The 14,762-nt window shown below is 44.7% G+C and overlaps 1 protein-coding gene across 1 annotated transcript in view; it reads left to right on the top strand.

Moving 5' to 3' along the window:
- The window catches only part of LOC134458696 (mucin-19-like), a 77,330-nt gene that overhangs the window by 37,578 nt on the left and 24,990 nt on the right, over window positions 1-14,762 (top strand). The window contains exons 28-39 of the mRNA XM_063211127.1: window positions 1-7; window positions 349-410; window positions 775-920; window positions 4,521-5,477; window positions 5,738-6,034; window positions 7,257-7,565; window positions 8,029-8,199; window positions 9,300-9,439; window positions 9,929-9,990; window positions 10,305-10,450; window positions 10,901-11,452; window positions 12,416-12,643. The exon at window positions 1-7 is cut by the window's left edge and continues 133 nt beyond it. Of these exons, the coding sequence (XP_063067197.1) occupies window positions 1-7; window positions 349-410; window positions 775-920; window positions 4,521-5,477; window positions 5,738-6,034; window positions 7,257-7,565; window positions 8,029-8,199; window positions 9,300-9,439; window positions 9,929-9,990; window positions 10,305-10,450; window positions 10,901-11,452; window positions 12,416-12,643 (3,077 nt within the window). The remainder of the gene's footprint in view (window positions 8-348; window positions 411-774; window positions 921-4,520; window positions 5,478-5,737; window positions 6,035-7,256; window positions 7,566-8,028; window positions 8,200-9,299; window positions 9,440-9,928; window positions 9,991-10,304; window positions 10,451-10,900; window positions 11,453-12,415; window positions 12,644-14,762) is intronic.

Raw genomic sequence — 14,762 nt, forward strand, 5'->3', positions numbered from 1 at the left:
GAATCAAGTATGCACACACACACACACACACACACACACACACACACACACTGTATTCACAGACTATAGCTGAAAATGCTTAACAGTTTATAGCAGCAAAATCATAGTTGAAGAAAAACGAACATACACACACACACACGCACACACGCACACCCCCCCACACACACACACAACAAAAAAATGCTGCACATGCTGCAAACATAACTATTACTAATCATTTAAGAAGACATTGAGATCAGACAAAATCATTATATCATTTTAATATTCATATAGGCAACATTATACCATTTTAATATTGTTTTCCATAGAGATCATATAGACGACATAATAATATTCTTTTCCTTCCAGCTGGAGCCAATTTACAAAGCCGCATATGAGTCATTCCTCGCTTTGATAGTTAAACGTTTTAGGTAAGTCCACATACACAGACACGAACAAACACACACACACACACACACACACACACACACACACACACACACACACACACACACACACACACACACACACACACACACACACACACACACACACACACACACACACACACACACACACACACACACACACACACACACAGATTGAATAAATAGATTGCATTAACGTTGTCCTCACATGAATGCATCTTTTTAATCCTGTGTGTGTGTGTGTGTGTGTGTGTGTGTGTGTGTGTGTGTGTGTGTGTGTGTGTGTGTGTGTGTGTGTGTGTGTGTGTGTGTGTGTGTGTGTGTGTGTGTGTGTGCGCGTGTGTGTATCTCTGCTCCTGCATATCAGTCCTGGATCTGTCATTGCGGAAACTGAACTGAGTTTCAGCTCTACATCGTCAGCACCCAGCACATCGAGCATCAGCAACACAACACAGACCGCCATCGCCAGCGGCAACCTGACCCTAAACATCAGCTCAGTTACTGTGGAAAGAGGTAACAGCACTGGCACACACACACACACACAGGGTGCGATTTGTCAAAAACCCAGAGGGGGGGATGGTTTTTTTTCATGAAACATGACGTCACAAAATGAAGTTAACGCGACTAACAGCTCAATATTGGATGATATCAAATGAATAACACTTAATTCAGTCAAAAACAACGTGGCAGTGTATTTTTTTCCCCCAACACGGACACGGACACTAAGACAATGCGTCTTCATTGAGATGTTTTTTTTTTGCGCCTAATGCAGTTGGACATCTCTTGCGCAAAAAAATGTTACACTGAAATCGCGAAGGGGGAATTCTGTAGCCTACATTTCGTGTGCCAAAGACACTTCAGTCACTCACAATCCTAAGCGCACTAACCGAGTGTAGGCAGAGGGGGCTACTTCAACGTGTCATCCTCATGCGTTGCAACTTTCTACAAACTTTTAGTCGGGTCATGCAAATTCATTGCATGTTCAGGCGCTACTCCACCCATTCCGTCTGCCTTGGCAGTAGCCTAGATTTACGATTAAGGCACAACGGTTTCATTGCCTAACGTGCAGACAGAAATACTTAAACAATTTCAGTAACTTTTCTGCTCCATTTTAAAGCACCCCCCTTCCTAGAGCACCTGCTTTTTTGCCATTTGCATTCTGTATCCAATAGGCACCTCATCAATTAGCGAGAGGGCACAACGCGCACCTCATCTGCGGTCTAACAAACCCCGAGGAAAGTGATCAGGACAACTCTCGCAACATCTGCCTGTCGGCGCGTCTTTTTGCATAGCCACTCAAGAACAGTCGGGAGTTGGAAGCAAAGTAGCCTATTTCAAACCAAATGTCTTAAACATTTCCTTTGTTTGCTTTCCCACTGACGCTGCGCAATGCAATGCAATGCGCCCTTTTTGTGCGCCTGTTTGTAGGCATTAGCCAAGTAGTTGTTTCCTATTTGATGGTCCATCAAAAAAGGACTAACTGCTGCTTTGGCGTTTCATTTTCGCACGTCGTTTGCATTAGCGATATGTTACTAATTCCCGTACATAACGCAACTTTGTTGCATATGTGCTGTTGAGTCCGGGACCTCGTAAACATCAAAGCTTCCACCACGTCGGGCAATTTTGAAAGTGAGTGCAATGTAGACTGCAGAAAAGGGTCACAAGTTGCCTGTCATGTCAACATTTTTGTTAGTTTATTTTGATAGGCCTATTCGAGAGGATATTTTTCCAGCAGAGACAAAAACCAGAAGGGGGGACAATCCCCTCCATCCCCCCCGGCAAATCGCACCCTGCATACACGCACACGCATACACACACACACACACACACACACACACACACACACACACACACACACACACACATACACACACACACACACACACACACACACACACACACACACACACACACACACACACACACACACACACACACACACACACAAATACAGTATAATACCTTGTCTAATATCTTATACATTACACCTTAATTTGCCCCGGGGTTCAATAAAGTCACTCTACTCTACTCTAATATTTGTATTATGACACAACTCCTGGGTCAAGGACTTGTTGACAGAGTGCCCGAAGCACGTGTGCGCCAGACACTTGGTCTCAGATGAATTTGTCCTTAACACAGGGGGCCCCCAAAACGATGGTGTCTGTCCCCTTAAAATCATTGTATACGTTCATGACATCATGAAATATATATTGGCTGTAGTCTCACTCTAGCACTCGGAGAATTACAGCTAGTGAAAACTTGACCATATTAAGTACGCTTCATGTGTGCAAATGATAGAGGGGTTTAACATTCCCCTATCCACCCGAGCTCACTTGGAATAGAGTCAGACGACATGGGAAATTGTCTTTTGCTTACAGAAGTCAGCAGAAGTTTTTTTTGACAATAATAGAGTCTTGCACATCCTGTGCTACAGTGAAAATTCACCATGCAAGTTGTGTTAGTGCTAACTTCAAAAGTCAGCCTCCATGATGGCACGAGGGTGCAGTAGTACATTGGTTAAGCTGTTCTAACCCACCTGTATAATTGAATACAGTACTGAATGAAATAAATGGGTTTTAAACAGCATGAAAAGCCACTCGTGTATTATATTTTGAAGGGAGATCTTCAATTACTGCCACATAGTAAGGACAAATTGCATTCTCTACTATGTTTTAACAGTTTAACTCCAGTATAAAGACCAGCAGGACATAAAATGGCTGGCTTTTGGTCAAGACCTGTCACACTGTAAGCACTACAGAAAGGAAAACATTGAAAACATGACAAGGAATACACCTACCATTTAACCCTCTGAGGTCTAAGGCCTTTCAGAGGCTTTTAGGCTGCTTGCACCACCCTGACATTTTCAAGTATTTTCAGCTAACAGTAAGCATCTATGCAAAAGTGGAATATATGGTTGTATTGTGAAAAGCCTGACAAGAAATAATCTGAAAAAAAATTGGATGTCATACAAACATGTTTTATTTAAATTTAGTATAAACACAACTGTACAAAAAAACAGGTTTCAGACGTCTTCAAAAAGTTCAAGAAAACACACAATAAATATATCTAGCCAAGACTTTTGAAGTTTGAATCTTGTAAGCAAATGTGTTGGCAGCATAAAAGTTAAAAGGGCATTTAGAAATGTTTTGTTGTTTTCATACAAAATGCAAAAAAGAATGACTATGTCACTGCCACTGCCTGTCTCATTTGAATACTAATGAGATAGGTGTGAAAAACCTCTAATGGCCCACACCCCCCTGTCAATCCCCATGTGCTCTGATAGCCCCAACCCCCCTGTCACTCTACGTCTGCTGTGTTTACCCTACCTGAAAGGGGCGTGTTGTCACCTCTGAATAGCCACTCAAGCACCGGTACTTTACATGTGAATAGCTATAGGTGTGGCTGCTACAGGCAGAGAGTACAGAATATGCGAAGATTTCTTTTCACTTTCTTTAAATTGGGACAGCTATATAATTTATTTAATATATATATATATTTGAAATCTGGAAGGTCTGAGGTTTCTAATGGTGTAACTTATGTGTTTCAATGACAAAAACTCACAGAGTTACAGATTTGTTTTTGGAGACATGTCAAATTGCCCTCTCAAGGGCACTTAGACCTCAATGGGTTAAGCTGGTGAAATCATGTCCAAGATAGGAATCAACACTGTTTTATATAAAATCATCTAATCGGTTAATACTATTAACTATTAAGTGTTGTTCTTTGTTTTTTTTTTTTTAGTCTTCCTCGACATTTGCTGCCTTTTATTGTCCCCGTCCCAACTCTTTTGAGACCCGTTGGATTTACATATTCATGAATATGCCCCAAAACAATCATTTTGGTCAGTTTTGATGGCTGATATGTTTTCTTTGTACCGTTCTCCAACTAATGTCAGAACCAGACTTTTTGAAAATGGCAGTATTTTGTTATTATTCACAATTAAGCTAGCATCCCAACTTCTATGGAGTTGGGGTTTGTATGTATGCATGATCCATGTTTTTTCATGGGAGCTCTAGTATCTATTTACTCTCTCTTATGTTCGTTAATCTCTCTATTCTGTCTATTTTGGGCACATTTGTTGCTGACTTTGTCCTCGTATACTTATATCTTCAGGTTCAATCTCAATAACCACAGCAGCATCAACATCTGGTCAAACCTCCATCCAGTCAACTGCCACGCCCTCAACACCTGGTCAAACCTCCATCCCTTCAACTGTTGGGACCTCAACACCTGGTCAAACCTCCATCCAGTCAACTGCCGCACCATCAACACCTGGTCAAACTTCCATACCGTCGTCTTTGGCCCCATCAACACCTGGTCAAACCTCCATCCAGTCAACTGCCGCACCATCAACACCTGGTCAAACTTCCATACCGTCGTCTTTGGCCCCATCAACACCTGGTCAAACCTCCATCCAGTCAACTGCCACGCCCTCAACACCTGGTCAAACTTCCATCCCTTCAACTGTTGGGACCTCAACACCTGGTCAAACCTCCATCCAGTCAACTGCCGCACCATCAACACCTGGTCAAACTTCCATACCGTCGTCTTTGGCCCCATCAACACCTGGTCAAACCTCCATCCAGTCAACTGCCGCACCATCAACACCTGGTCAAACTTCCATACCGTCGTCTTTGGCCCCATCAACACCTGGTCAAACCTCCATCCAGTCAACTGCCGCACCATCAACACCTGGTCAAACTTCCATACCGTCGTCTTTGGCCCCATCAACACCTGGTCAAACCTCCATCCAGTCAACTGTCGCACCATCAACACCACAAGGTCAAACCTCCATCCAGTCAACCATCACACACTCAACACCTGGTCAAACCTCCATACCGTCTTTGGCACCCTCAACACCTGGTGCAACATCTATTCAGTCAACTAATGCACCTTCAACACCACAAGGTCCAACCTCCACCCAATCAAATTCTCCACCATCAACCCAAAGTGCCACCCAGACACCTACTGCTCCCTCAACACAAGGCTCAACTCCCATCCAGTCAACAGTTGCACCCTCAACACAAACTCCAACTACCATACCATCATCGTCCCCACAATCAACACCAGGTCAAGCCTCCACCCAGATACCCATAACATTATTGAATTACTTCTTCTCAGTTCAGTTCAGTTTGGCTTATTTAATAGGGAAAGATACACATCATGTAGGTTATGCAAGCCCAACAGAATATCATCATAACATTTACAGCATTGGCTAATATCCAATGCCTGTTCTATTGTCTTTGTTTATGTATAATTTATACTTGATGCTGTTAATTGATATCTAGGATTTACCTCCACTAATTACATGTTCATGTATACTACTTTAGGTCCAACTTCCACTCAGCTCCCCACTGCAGTGTCAACACAAGGTCAAACCTCAATCCAGTCAACACCTGAACCTTCATCACAGGGTCAGACATCATCTCAGTCCACCCTTGCCACATCAACACACCATCCATCTTCCACCCAGCTCCCCACTGCCCACTTCACGCAAAGTCCAACCTCTAAAGAGTCCACCTCTCAACCAGCAACACAATATCAGTCCTCCACCCAGTCAACTGCTGCACCCTCAACACAGCACAGTCCATCATCCATGCAGCCAACTAATACACCATCAACACAAGGTCAAATGTTCATATCTCCACCACAGGGTGTATCCTCCACAGCTAATTACTGCATCCACAACACAAAGTCCAATAACCACTCATTCACCAACTGTAACCCCAACACAAGTGTCAACCTCCCTATCTCCACCTACATCACAAGTTCAAACCCTCATACTGTCAACTAATGCACCTTCATCACAAGGTCAAACTTCCTTTCAGTCAACATTTGCACCATCAACACAGCCTCCAACTTCCACCCAGCCAAAACCTACACCCTCAATACAAAGCACAATGTCCACTCACCCACCAACCCCACCACAAGGTCTATCCTCAACCCAGTCAACCTTTGAAACAACAGCACACGATCCAACTTCTATACCGTTGACTTTTGCACCATTAACACAAAGTCCAATGTCAAGTCAAGTCAAGTCAGCTTTTATTGTCACTTTCTTCATATGCAAAAGTCATACAATGAAAATTAAATTACATTTCTCTCTTTATAACATGCCAATACATAGACATACACAGAACTGACATTTTACAGAGTGACATAAAGTGGAAGACAGGACAGGTAACAGTGATGGACTGGTCATAATAAGTGATAATAATAAATACAAGTGAGCATTTAACATTGGACATTGAACATGTAGACAAGATGACATAACAAAAGAATGTACAACATTGCAATAATAAGACAACAATAATAGTGACTGTAGCAATAATAGTAACAGTAATAATACTACTAGTTAAAAAGGGTTAACCAATATCCACCCATTCCACAGCTGCAACATCAACGCAAGGTCAAACTTCAACACAGTCAACATCTCCACCCTCAACACAAGGTCTAATGTCCATACAGTCAACTGATACACCCTCACCACGGCCAAAATCCACCCAACTAACACACACCCAAAGACTAACTCCACCTGAATCCTCAAGCCTTAATTACTATATACCTTACATGTTATTCCTTCATTTAATTTGGAATCACACTTTTCCTTCGATGAAAACACAATTGACAGTAGATGCATTTCCAAACAAATGATCTGTAGGTCAATCTGCTGCATTTAATTGATCCCAAAGTAACTTCATGTCTTACAGTGAGCTTAGTGGTAACTTACTGCTGCAAATAGTAGACATTGGTTGACACGATAATCTAGGAGACGTTATTTCACAATTCACAGAAATTCACACAATTAATTTTCTACCTCCACTAAAACCAAATTTATATTTGCTACAGCAGGTCCATCCTCCACTCAGCCAACCTCCCAACCATCATCACCAGCTGCAACATCTATTCAGTCAACTACTCCACCCTCCACACAGGGTCCAACATCCATAATATCGACTGCCACACCTTCATCGCAAGGTGCACCCTCCACCCAATCATATGCAACATCCCCAACAGCAGGCCAAACATCATTGCAAACACCAACTGTGATACCAACATCAGCTCCGATCTTAACTCCAACATCTGAAACACCCACACAAACTACAACCTCCACACCTCCAACTTCCACACCACCAGCATCTTCATCCTCATCACAAGGTCTATTGTCCACCCAACTAACACAAACCTCAATGCCAACACTATCTGAACCCTCAGGCCATAATTACTACAGTATAACGTACATGTTACACATTTTCCCAGTGTTGTGGAGTAACAAAGTAAAAATACTCATTAAAAAACGAATTGTATTAATTTGGAATCCTTGAACGAGCTCTACTCTTCTTGGAATGGAAACTACAAGACAGTCGGTGCATTTAAAAAAAAAAAAAAGATCTGAAGGTTAATCTGCTGCATGTAATTGACCCAGAATAACTTACTTTAGGACTGGTGGTATTTCATATTTTCTCTGGGTGTAATGCAGGAGATGTGTTATTTTACATTTCTCATGGGGGATTTGTAATCGGATATTAATTATTACAATGTTACATTTTGTTCTTCTGTGCGGGCTATCAACATCCATGACCTACCTCCACTAATTTTGTTTTAATTTCTGCAATACCAGGTCCAACCTCGCCCGTGCTCCCCACTGAACCATCATCACAACCTCCATCCTCCACCCAATTAACTTCTGCACCAACTCAAGGGTCCACCTCATTAGAAACACCAACTGCAACGCCCACAACAGTCTCATCCTCAACTCAGACATCTGAAGCAGCTACACCCACAACTACAGGTCTAATATATACTCATTCATCATCTCCACCCAAAACGCAAGGGCTCACCTCATTACAAACACCAACTGCAACGCTGGCAACTCAGACAACTGAAGCACTTATACCTTCAACCACAGGTCTAATTTCTACTCACCTAACCTCTCCACACGCATCACAACCTCCATCCTCCACCCAACCAAATTCTCCACCCTCTACACCTGGCACAACGCACATCCAGTCAACCTCTCCACCATCAACACCAACACCGGGCACAACGCACATCCAGTCAACTTCTCCATCCTCTACACCCGGCACAGCACACATCCAGTCAACTTCTCAATCCTCTACACCACCAGGCACAACACACATGCAGTCAATTCCTCCAACCCAAGGCCAATCCTCCACCCAACCAAATTTTTCTCCAACATCACCAGCTGCAACATCTATTCAGTCAACATCTCCATCCACAACTCAAGGTCCAATGTCCACTCACCCACCAGCTGCATCAACACAAGGTCCGACCTCTATTGAGTCGAATGTTGCATCCACAACTCAAGCCCCAACCTCATTAAAAACACCCACTGCAATGCCCACAACAGGCTCATCCTCAACTCAGACATCTGAAGCGCCTACACCCACAACACCAGGTCTAATTTCTAGTCATTCAACTTCTCCACCCAAAACACAAGGGGCCACCTCATCACAAACACCAACTGCAATGCCCACAACAGGCTCATCCTCAACTCAAACAACTGAAACACCTAGACCTTCATCCACAGGTCTAATTTCCACTCACCCACCTTCTCCATCATCCACACAATGTGCAACCTCCATACCATCAACATCTCCACTTAATTGCCCACAAACATGGAAACTTCAATCTCACCATAAAAATTACATTTTATGGACATTACACAGTATTGACACTGACAGACACTCCATTTCATATGAATGAATATTAATCATGAATCATGACTAAAATATGAATCATCTTAGCGTGCTGGGTGTTGGGTCCAAAACACTTCATGTTTACAAGAGTCTACAGAGGTCCCACTCAGGCCCCTACCGATTGGATAGATTGAAATATACCTGTTTGTTGATTAGCTGTCTCCTCCCACAGGTCCCGCCCAGCCCACTGCATCCACGGCCGCACCAACGAAGTTCCAGCTGTTGCTCACTCTACAGCAGGACTACAGCGCTGACCTGGGAGACCCCTCAACAACCGCATTTAAAAGCCTCGCCACCAAAGTCAAGGATCAGGTAGCTACTACACACACACACACACACACACACACACACACACACACACACACACACACACACACACACACACACACACACACACACACACACACACACACACACACACACACACACACACACACACACACACACACACACACACACACACACAGGCTTCAGAAGCTGCCTTTACACTATGCATCATTATGCAGGACGTAACAATAACACTCCAAGTAGCATATAATGACTGCCTGAGGATATTGCTGAAAAGCCCAGGAGTTGTAGTGCCTGTAGTTTGTATTTTACAGGCTCTCTTTAGCAACCTAATGTCTAAATCCATGTGTTGTCTGGATAAGTCTGAAAACTGTATTATAATGATTCTCACAAGTGCCAGATGCAGCTCTGTCCGATATCAATCATACATATATGCAGGGCGGTAAATTAACTTTTCCATCACCAGCCAAAATGGCTAGTAGATGTTAATGCTGTAAATGCTGTGTGTTTCAGATGGAACCGGTTTATACGAGCAAATACCCAACATTCACTGGTTTAGAAGTAATAGGTTTTAGGTAAGTACCTAATACTCTTTACACAAAAACAAACACACACTCACCCACACATAGAAAAGAAAATTCCAATAGCAGAAGTGTGCATTTTGCACATCAATAAAGACTTCTGATAGAAAAAGTACTCTTGATGTTGCTAACTTTAACTTTGTGTGTGTGTGTGTGTGTGTGTGTGTGTGTGTGTGTGTGTGTGTGTGTGTGTGTGTGTGTGTGTGTGTGTGTGTGTGTGTGCGTGCGTGCGTGCGTGCGTGCGTGCGTGCGTGCGTGCGTGCGTGCGTGCGTGTGTGTGTGCGTGTGTGTCCACTCCTGCATGTCAGTCCTGGATCTGTCATTGTGGATACAGAACTGAGTTTCAGCTCCACGTCGGCGGCACCAAGCGCATCCAGCATCAGCAACACAACTCAGGATGCTATCGACAGCGACACTCTGGACCTTAACATCACCTCGATTACTGTCAGGAGTGGTAAGAATAAGCAACATATTACTGTGGTGTATCCTAAACTCTCAACCCTTACACACACACACACACACACAGCATCGTCTCATACGTATATATTTGGATGTTGGACGTTTGAGATATTAGACTGGGCTGAAATTGTTAGCCTGGGCAGGCCTTGTGATTAGGTTACTGTGTCTGTCAGAAGGTAAGAAAGTGTGATGTTTCCAAGGCTTTGAACGAACTTTTTTCATCACCTGCCAAAATGGCTAGTAGATGTTTATCATACGAGCCAAACACACACTCAGTAATGGGTCAAAGTGGCGGGTAAGTTGTCTTTTCTACCAGCCAAACTGGAATTTCACCAGTGGCTTTGGCTTGAAAAAGCATCAACTAAGTGTAGTGTAATGTAATGTACTTTGATGTTGTGTAAATCCATTCCCAATGTGTACTCACTGCTGCCATCCTTTGCCACAGTTTCAAGTCCAACTCAGACAACCTCTGCAGCGTCAACTCAGGGTCCAACCTCCGCAGCGTCAACTCAGGGTCCAACCTCCGCAGCGTCAACTCAGGGTCCAACCTCCGCAGCTTCAACTCAGGGTCCAACCTCTGCAGCGTCAACTCAGGCTCCAACCTCCGCAGCGTCAACTCAGGCTCCAACCTCTGCACCGTCAACTCAGGGTCCAACCTCCGCAGCGTCAACTCAGGCTCCAACCTCTGAACCGTCAACTCAGACTCCAACCTCTGAACCGTCAACTCAGGCTCCAACCTCTGAACCGTCAACTCAGGCTCCAACCTCTGCAGCGTCAACTCAGACTCCAACCTCTGCAGCGTCAACTCAGGGTCCAACCTCTGCAGCGTCAACTCAGGGTCCAACCTCCGCAGCGTCAACTCAGGGTCCAACCTCCACCCAGACAACATTTGAACCGTCAACTCAGGGTCCAACCTCCGCAGCGTCAACTCAGGGTCCAACCTCCGCAGCCTCAACTCAGGGGCCAACCCAGACCACCTCTCCACTCTCGACTCAAGGTATAATTACCATCCAGACAGTGCAAGGTCAAACCTCCATACAGTCAACTGTCGCACTATCAACACACAGTCAAACTTCCATACAGTCAACCTTTGTACCCTCAACACACGGCCCATCAACCCAGTCAGCCACTGAAACATCAACACAAAGGCTAACCTCCCCACAGTCAACCTCATCCTCATTGCAAGTCCCAACTTCAACCCAGACAGCATCTCCATCCTCACAAAGTCCAACATCCGCTCAAATAACAAAAGGTTCAACCTCAATCCAGTCAACTAATGCACCTTCATCACAAAGTTAAAACTCCATACCGTCAAACTCTCCACCCTCCACACAGGGTTCCACCACCACCCAACCTGACACAAGGTTGAAACCTCAATGTAAACATGATCAATCTGAGTCCAGAAACCTTACTTATAACATACATGTTTTATGTTAATTTCATTTGGAATCATTAATGTGCTCTGCACCTCTTGTAATGGAAACCACAAGGCACTAGATGCAGTTCGGTACGTGTCAATTAGCTTCATGTAATTGACCCAGAGTAACTTTAAGTCTTGGTCTGTGGTAATATTCAATCTCTTTCAATATTTCTGCAAAAAATAAGCACAGATTACGTTTAAGAGGACACATTATGCCATTCCACATATCACACATACAATCTAATATTAATTGTTATTTTTAATGGGTGGCAGCTGTTGGTATTCAGGTTTTACCATAGTTGTATAAGTTAAAGTAACTGTTATGGATGTGATTACTACAGAAGTACTATGACATTACATAGTAACAGCCATGCAACATCATCTTATTAGTGTTGTAATTACATGTGTAACAGTACTGCTACCTTATAAAACTCTGGTAAAACCTGAATACCAATACCCAGCGATTCTACTTCTACTTTATAAAATTTTGGCCGTTTTACCTCCACTAATTTTATGTTCTTATCTTATTTGCTGCATCAGACTCAAGCTCTACCGAGCTACCGTCTCCATCCTCAACCCAAAACCAAGCCTCCACCCACCTAACGTCTCCACCAACATCACCAGGTGCAACATATATTCAGTCAACTAATGCACCTTCAACAACCCAAGCTCCAACATCAATCCAGTCTACACAAGTTCCATCTACACAAGTTCCATCGTCCATACCTCCAACTTCCACACCACCAGCATCTCCACCTTCAACACAAGGTCAAACCTCCACACAACAACCCACTGTTTCAACCCAAGGGCAAACCTCCACCCAACTACCCACTGTATCAACACCAGGTCCTAGCTCCACCCAACTACCCACTGTATCAACTCAAGGGCAAACCTCCACCCAACTACCCACTTTATCAACCCAAGGGCAAACCTCCACACAACTACCCACTTTATCAACCCAAGGGCAAACCTCCACACAACAACCCACTGTATCAACCCAAGGGCAAACCTCCACCCAACTATCCACTGTATCAACACCAGGTCCTAGCCCCACCCAACTACCCACTGTATCAACTCAAGGGCAAACCTCCACCCAACTACCCACTTTATCAACCCAAGGGCAAACCTCCACCCAACTACCCACTGTATCAACACCAGGTCCTAGCCCAACCCAACTACCCACTGTATCAACCCAAGGGCAAACCTCCACACAACTACCCACTTTATCAACCCAAGGGCAAACCTCCACCCAACTATCCACTGTATCAACACCAGGTCCTAGCTCCACCCAACTACCCACTGTATCAACTCAAGGGCAAACCTCCACCCAACTACCCACTTTATCAACCCAAGGGCAAACCTCCACACAACTACCCACTTTATCAACCCAAGGGCAAACCTCCACACAACAGCCCACTGTATCAACCCAAGGGCAAACCTCCACCCAACTACCCACTTTATCAACACCAGGTCCTAGCTCCACCCAACTACCCACTGTATCAACTCAAGGGCAAACCTCCACCCAACTACCCACTTTATCAACCCAAGGGCAAACCTCCACACAACTACCCACTGTATCAACACCAGGTCCTAGCTCCACCCAACTACCCACTTTATCAACCCAAGGGCAAACCTCCACACAACTACCCACTTTATCAACCCAAGGGCAAACCTCCACCCAACTATCCACTGTATCAACACCAGGTCCTAGCCCCACCAAACTACCCAATGTATCAACTCAAGGGCAAACCTCCACACAACTACCCACTTTATCAACCCAAGGGCAAACCTCCACCCAACTACCCACTGTATCAACACCAGGTCCTAGCTCCACCCAACTACCCACTGTATCAACTCAAGGGCAAACCTCCACCCAACTACCCACTTTATCAACCCAAGGGCAAACCTCCACCCAACTACCCACTTTATCAACCCAAGGGCAAACCTCCACCCAACTACCCACTTTATCAACCCAAGGGCAAACCTCCACCCAACTACCCACTGTATCAACACCAGGTCCTAGCTCCACCCAACTACCCACTGTATCAACTCAAGGGCAAACCTCCACACAACTACCCACTTTATCAACCCAAGGGCAAACCTCCACCCAACTACCCACTGTATCAACACCAGGTCCTAGCTCCACCCAACTACCCACTTTATCAACCCAAGGGCAAACCTCCACCCAACTACCCACTGTATCAACACCAGGTCCTAGCTCCACCCAACTACCCACTGTATCAACTCAAGGGCAAACCTCCACACAACTACCCACTTTATCAACCCAAGGGCAAACCTCCACACAACTACCCACTGTATCAACACCAGGTCCTAGCTCCACCCAACTACCCACTGTATCAACTCAAGGGCAAACCTCCACCCAACTACCCACTTTATCAACCCAAGGGCAAACCTCCACACAACAACCCACTGTATCAACCCAAGGGCAAACCTCCACCCATCTATCCACTGTATCAGCACCAGGTCCTAGCTCCACCCAACTACCCACTTTATCAACCCAAGGGCAAACCGCCACACAACAACCCACTTTATCAACCCAAGGGCAAACCTCCACCCAACTACCCACTGTATCAACACCAGGTCCTAGCTCCACCCAACTACCCACTGTATCAACACAAGGGCAAACCTCCACCCAACTACCCACTGTATCAACACCAGGTCCTAGCTCCACCCAACTACCCACTGTATCAACACAAGGGCAAACCTCCATACCCTCAACCTCTCTACCCTCAACACCACCAACTTCTCCACATTCAACACAAGGTCCTAGTTCTACACCTCCAGCTAACACAAAGTTAAACCCTTGTAAGGTGTCCGGGTCTTTTAAAACCACTTCAATAGAAATAGTGTTAATGAATGTTCTTTC

The sequence above is a fragment of the Engraulis encrasicolus genome, chromosome 1 (assembly GCF_034702125.1).
Source record: "Engraulis encrasicolus isolate BLACKSEA-1 chromosome 1, IST_EnEncr_1.0, whole genome shotgun sequence".
In the NCBI taxonomy this organism is placed as follows: Eukaryota; Metazoa; Chordata; class Actinopteri; order Clupeiformes; family Engraulidae; genus Engraulis; species Engraulis encrasicolus.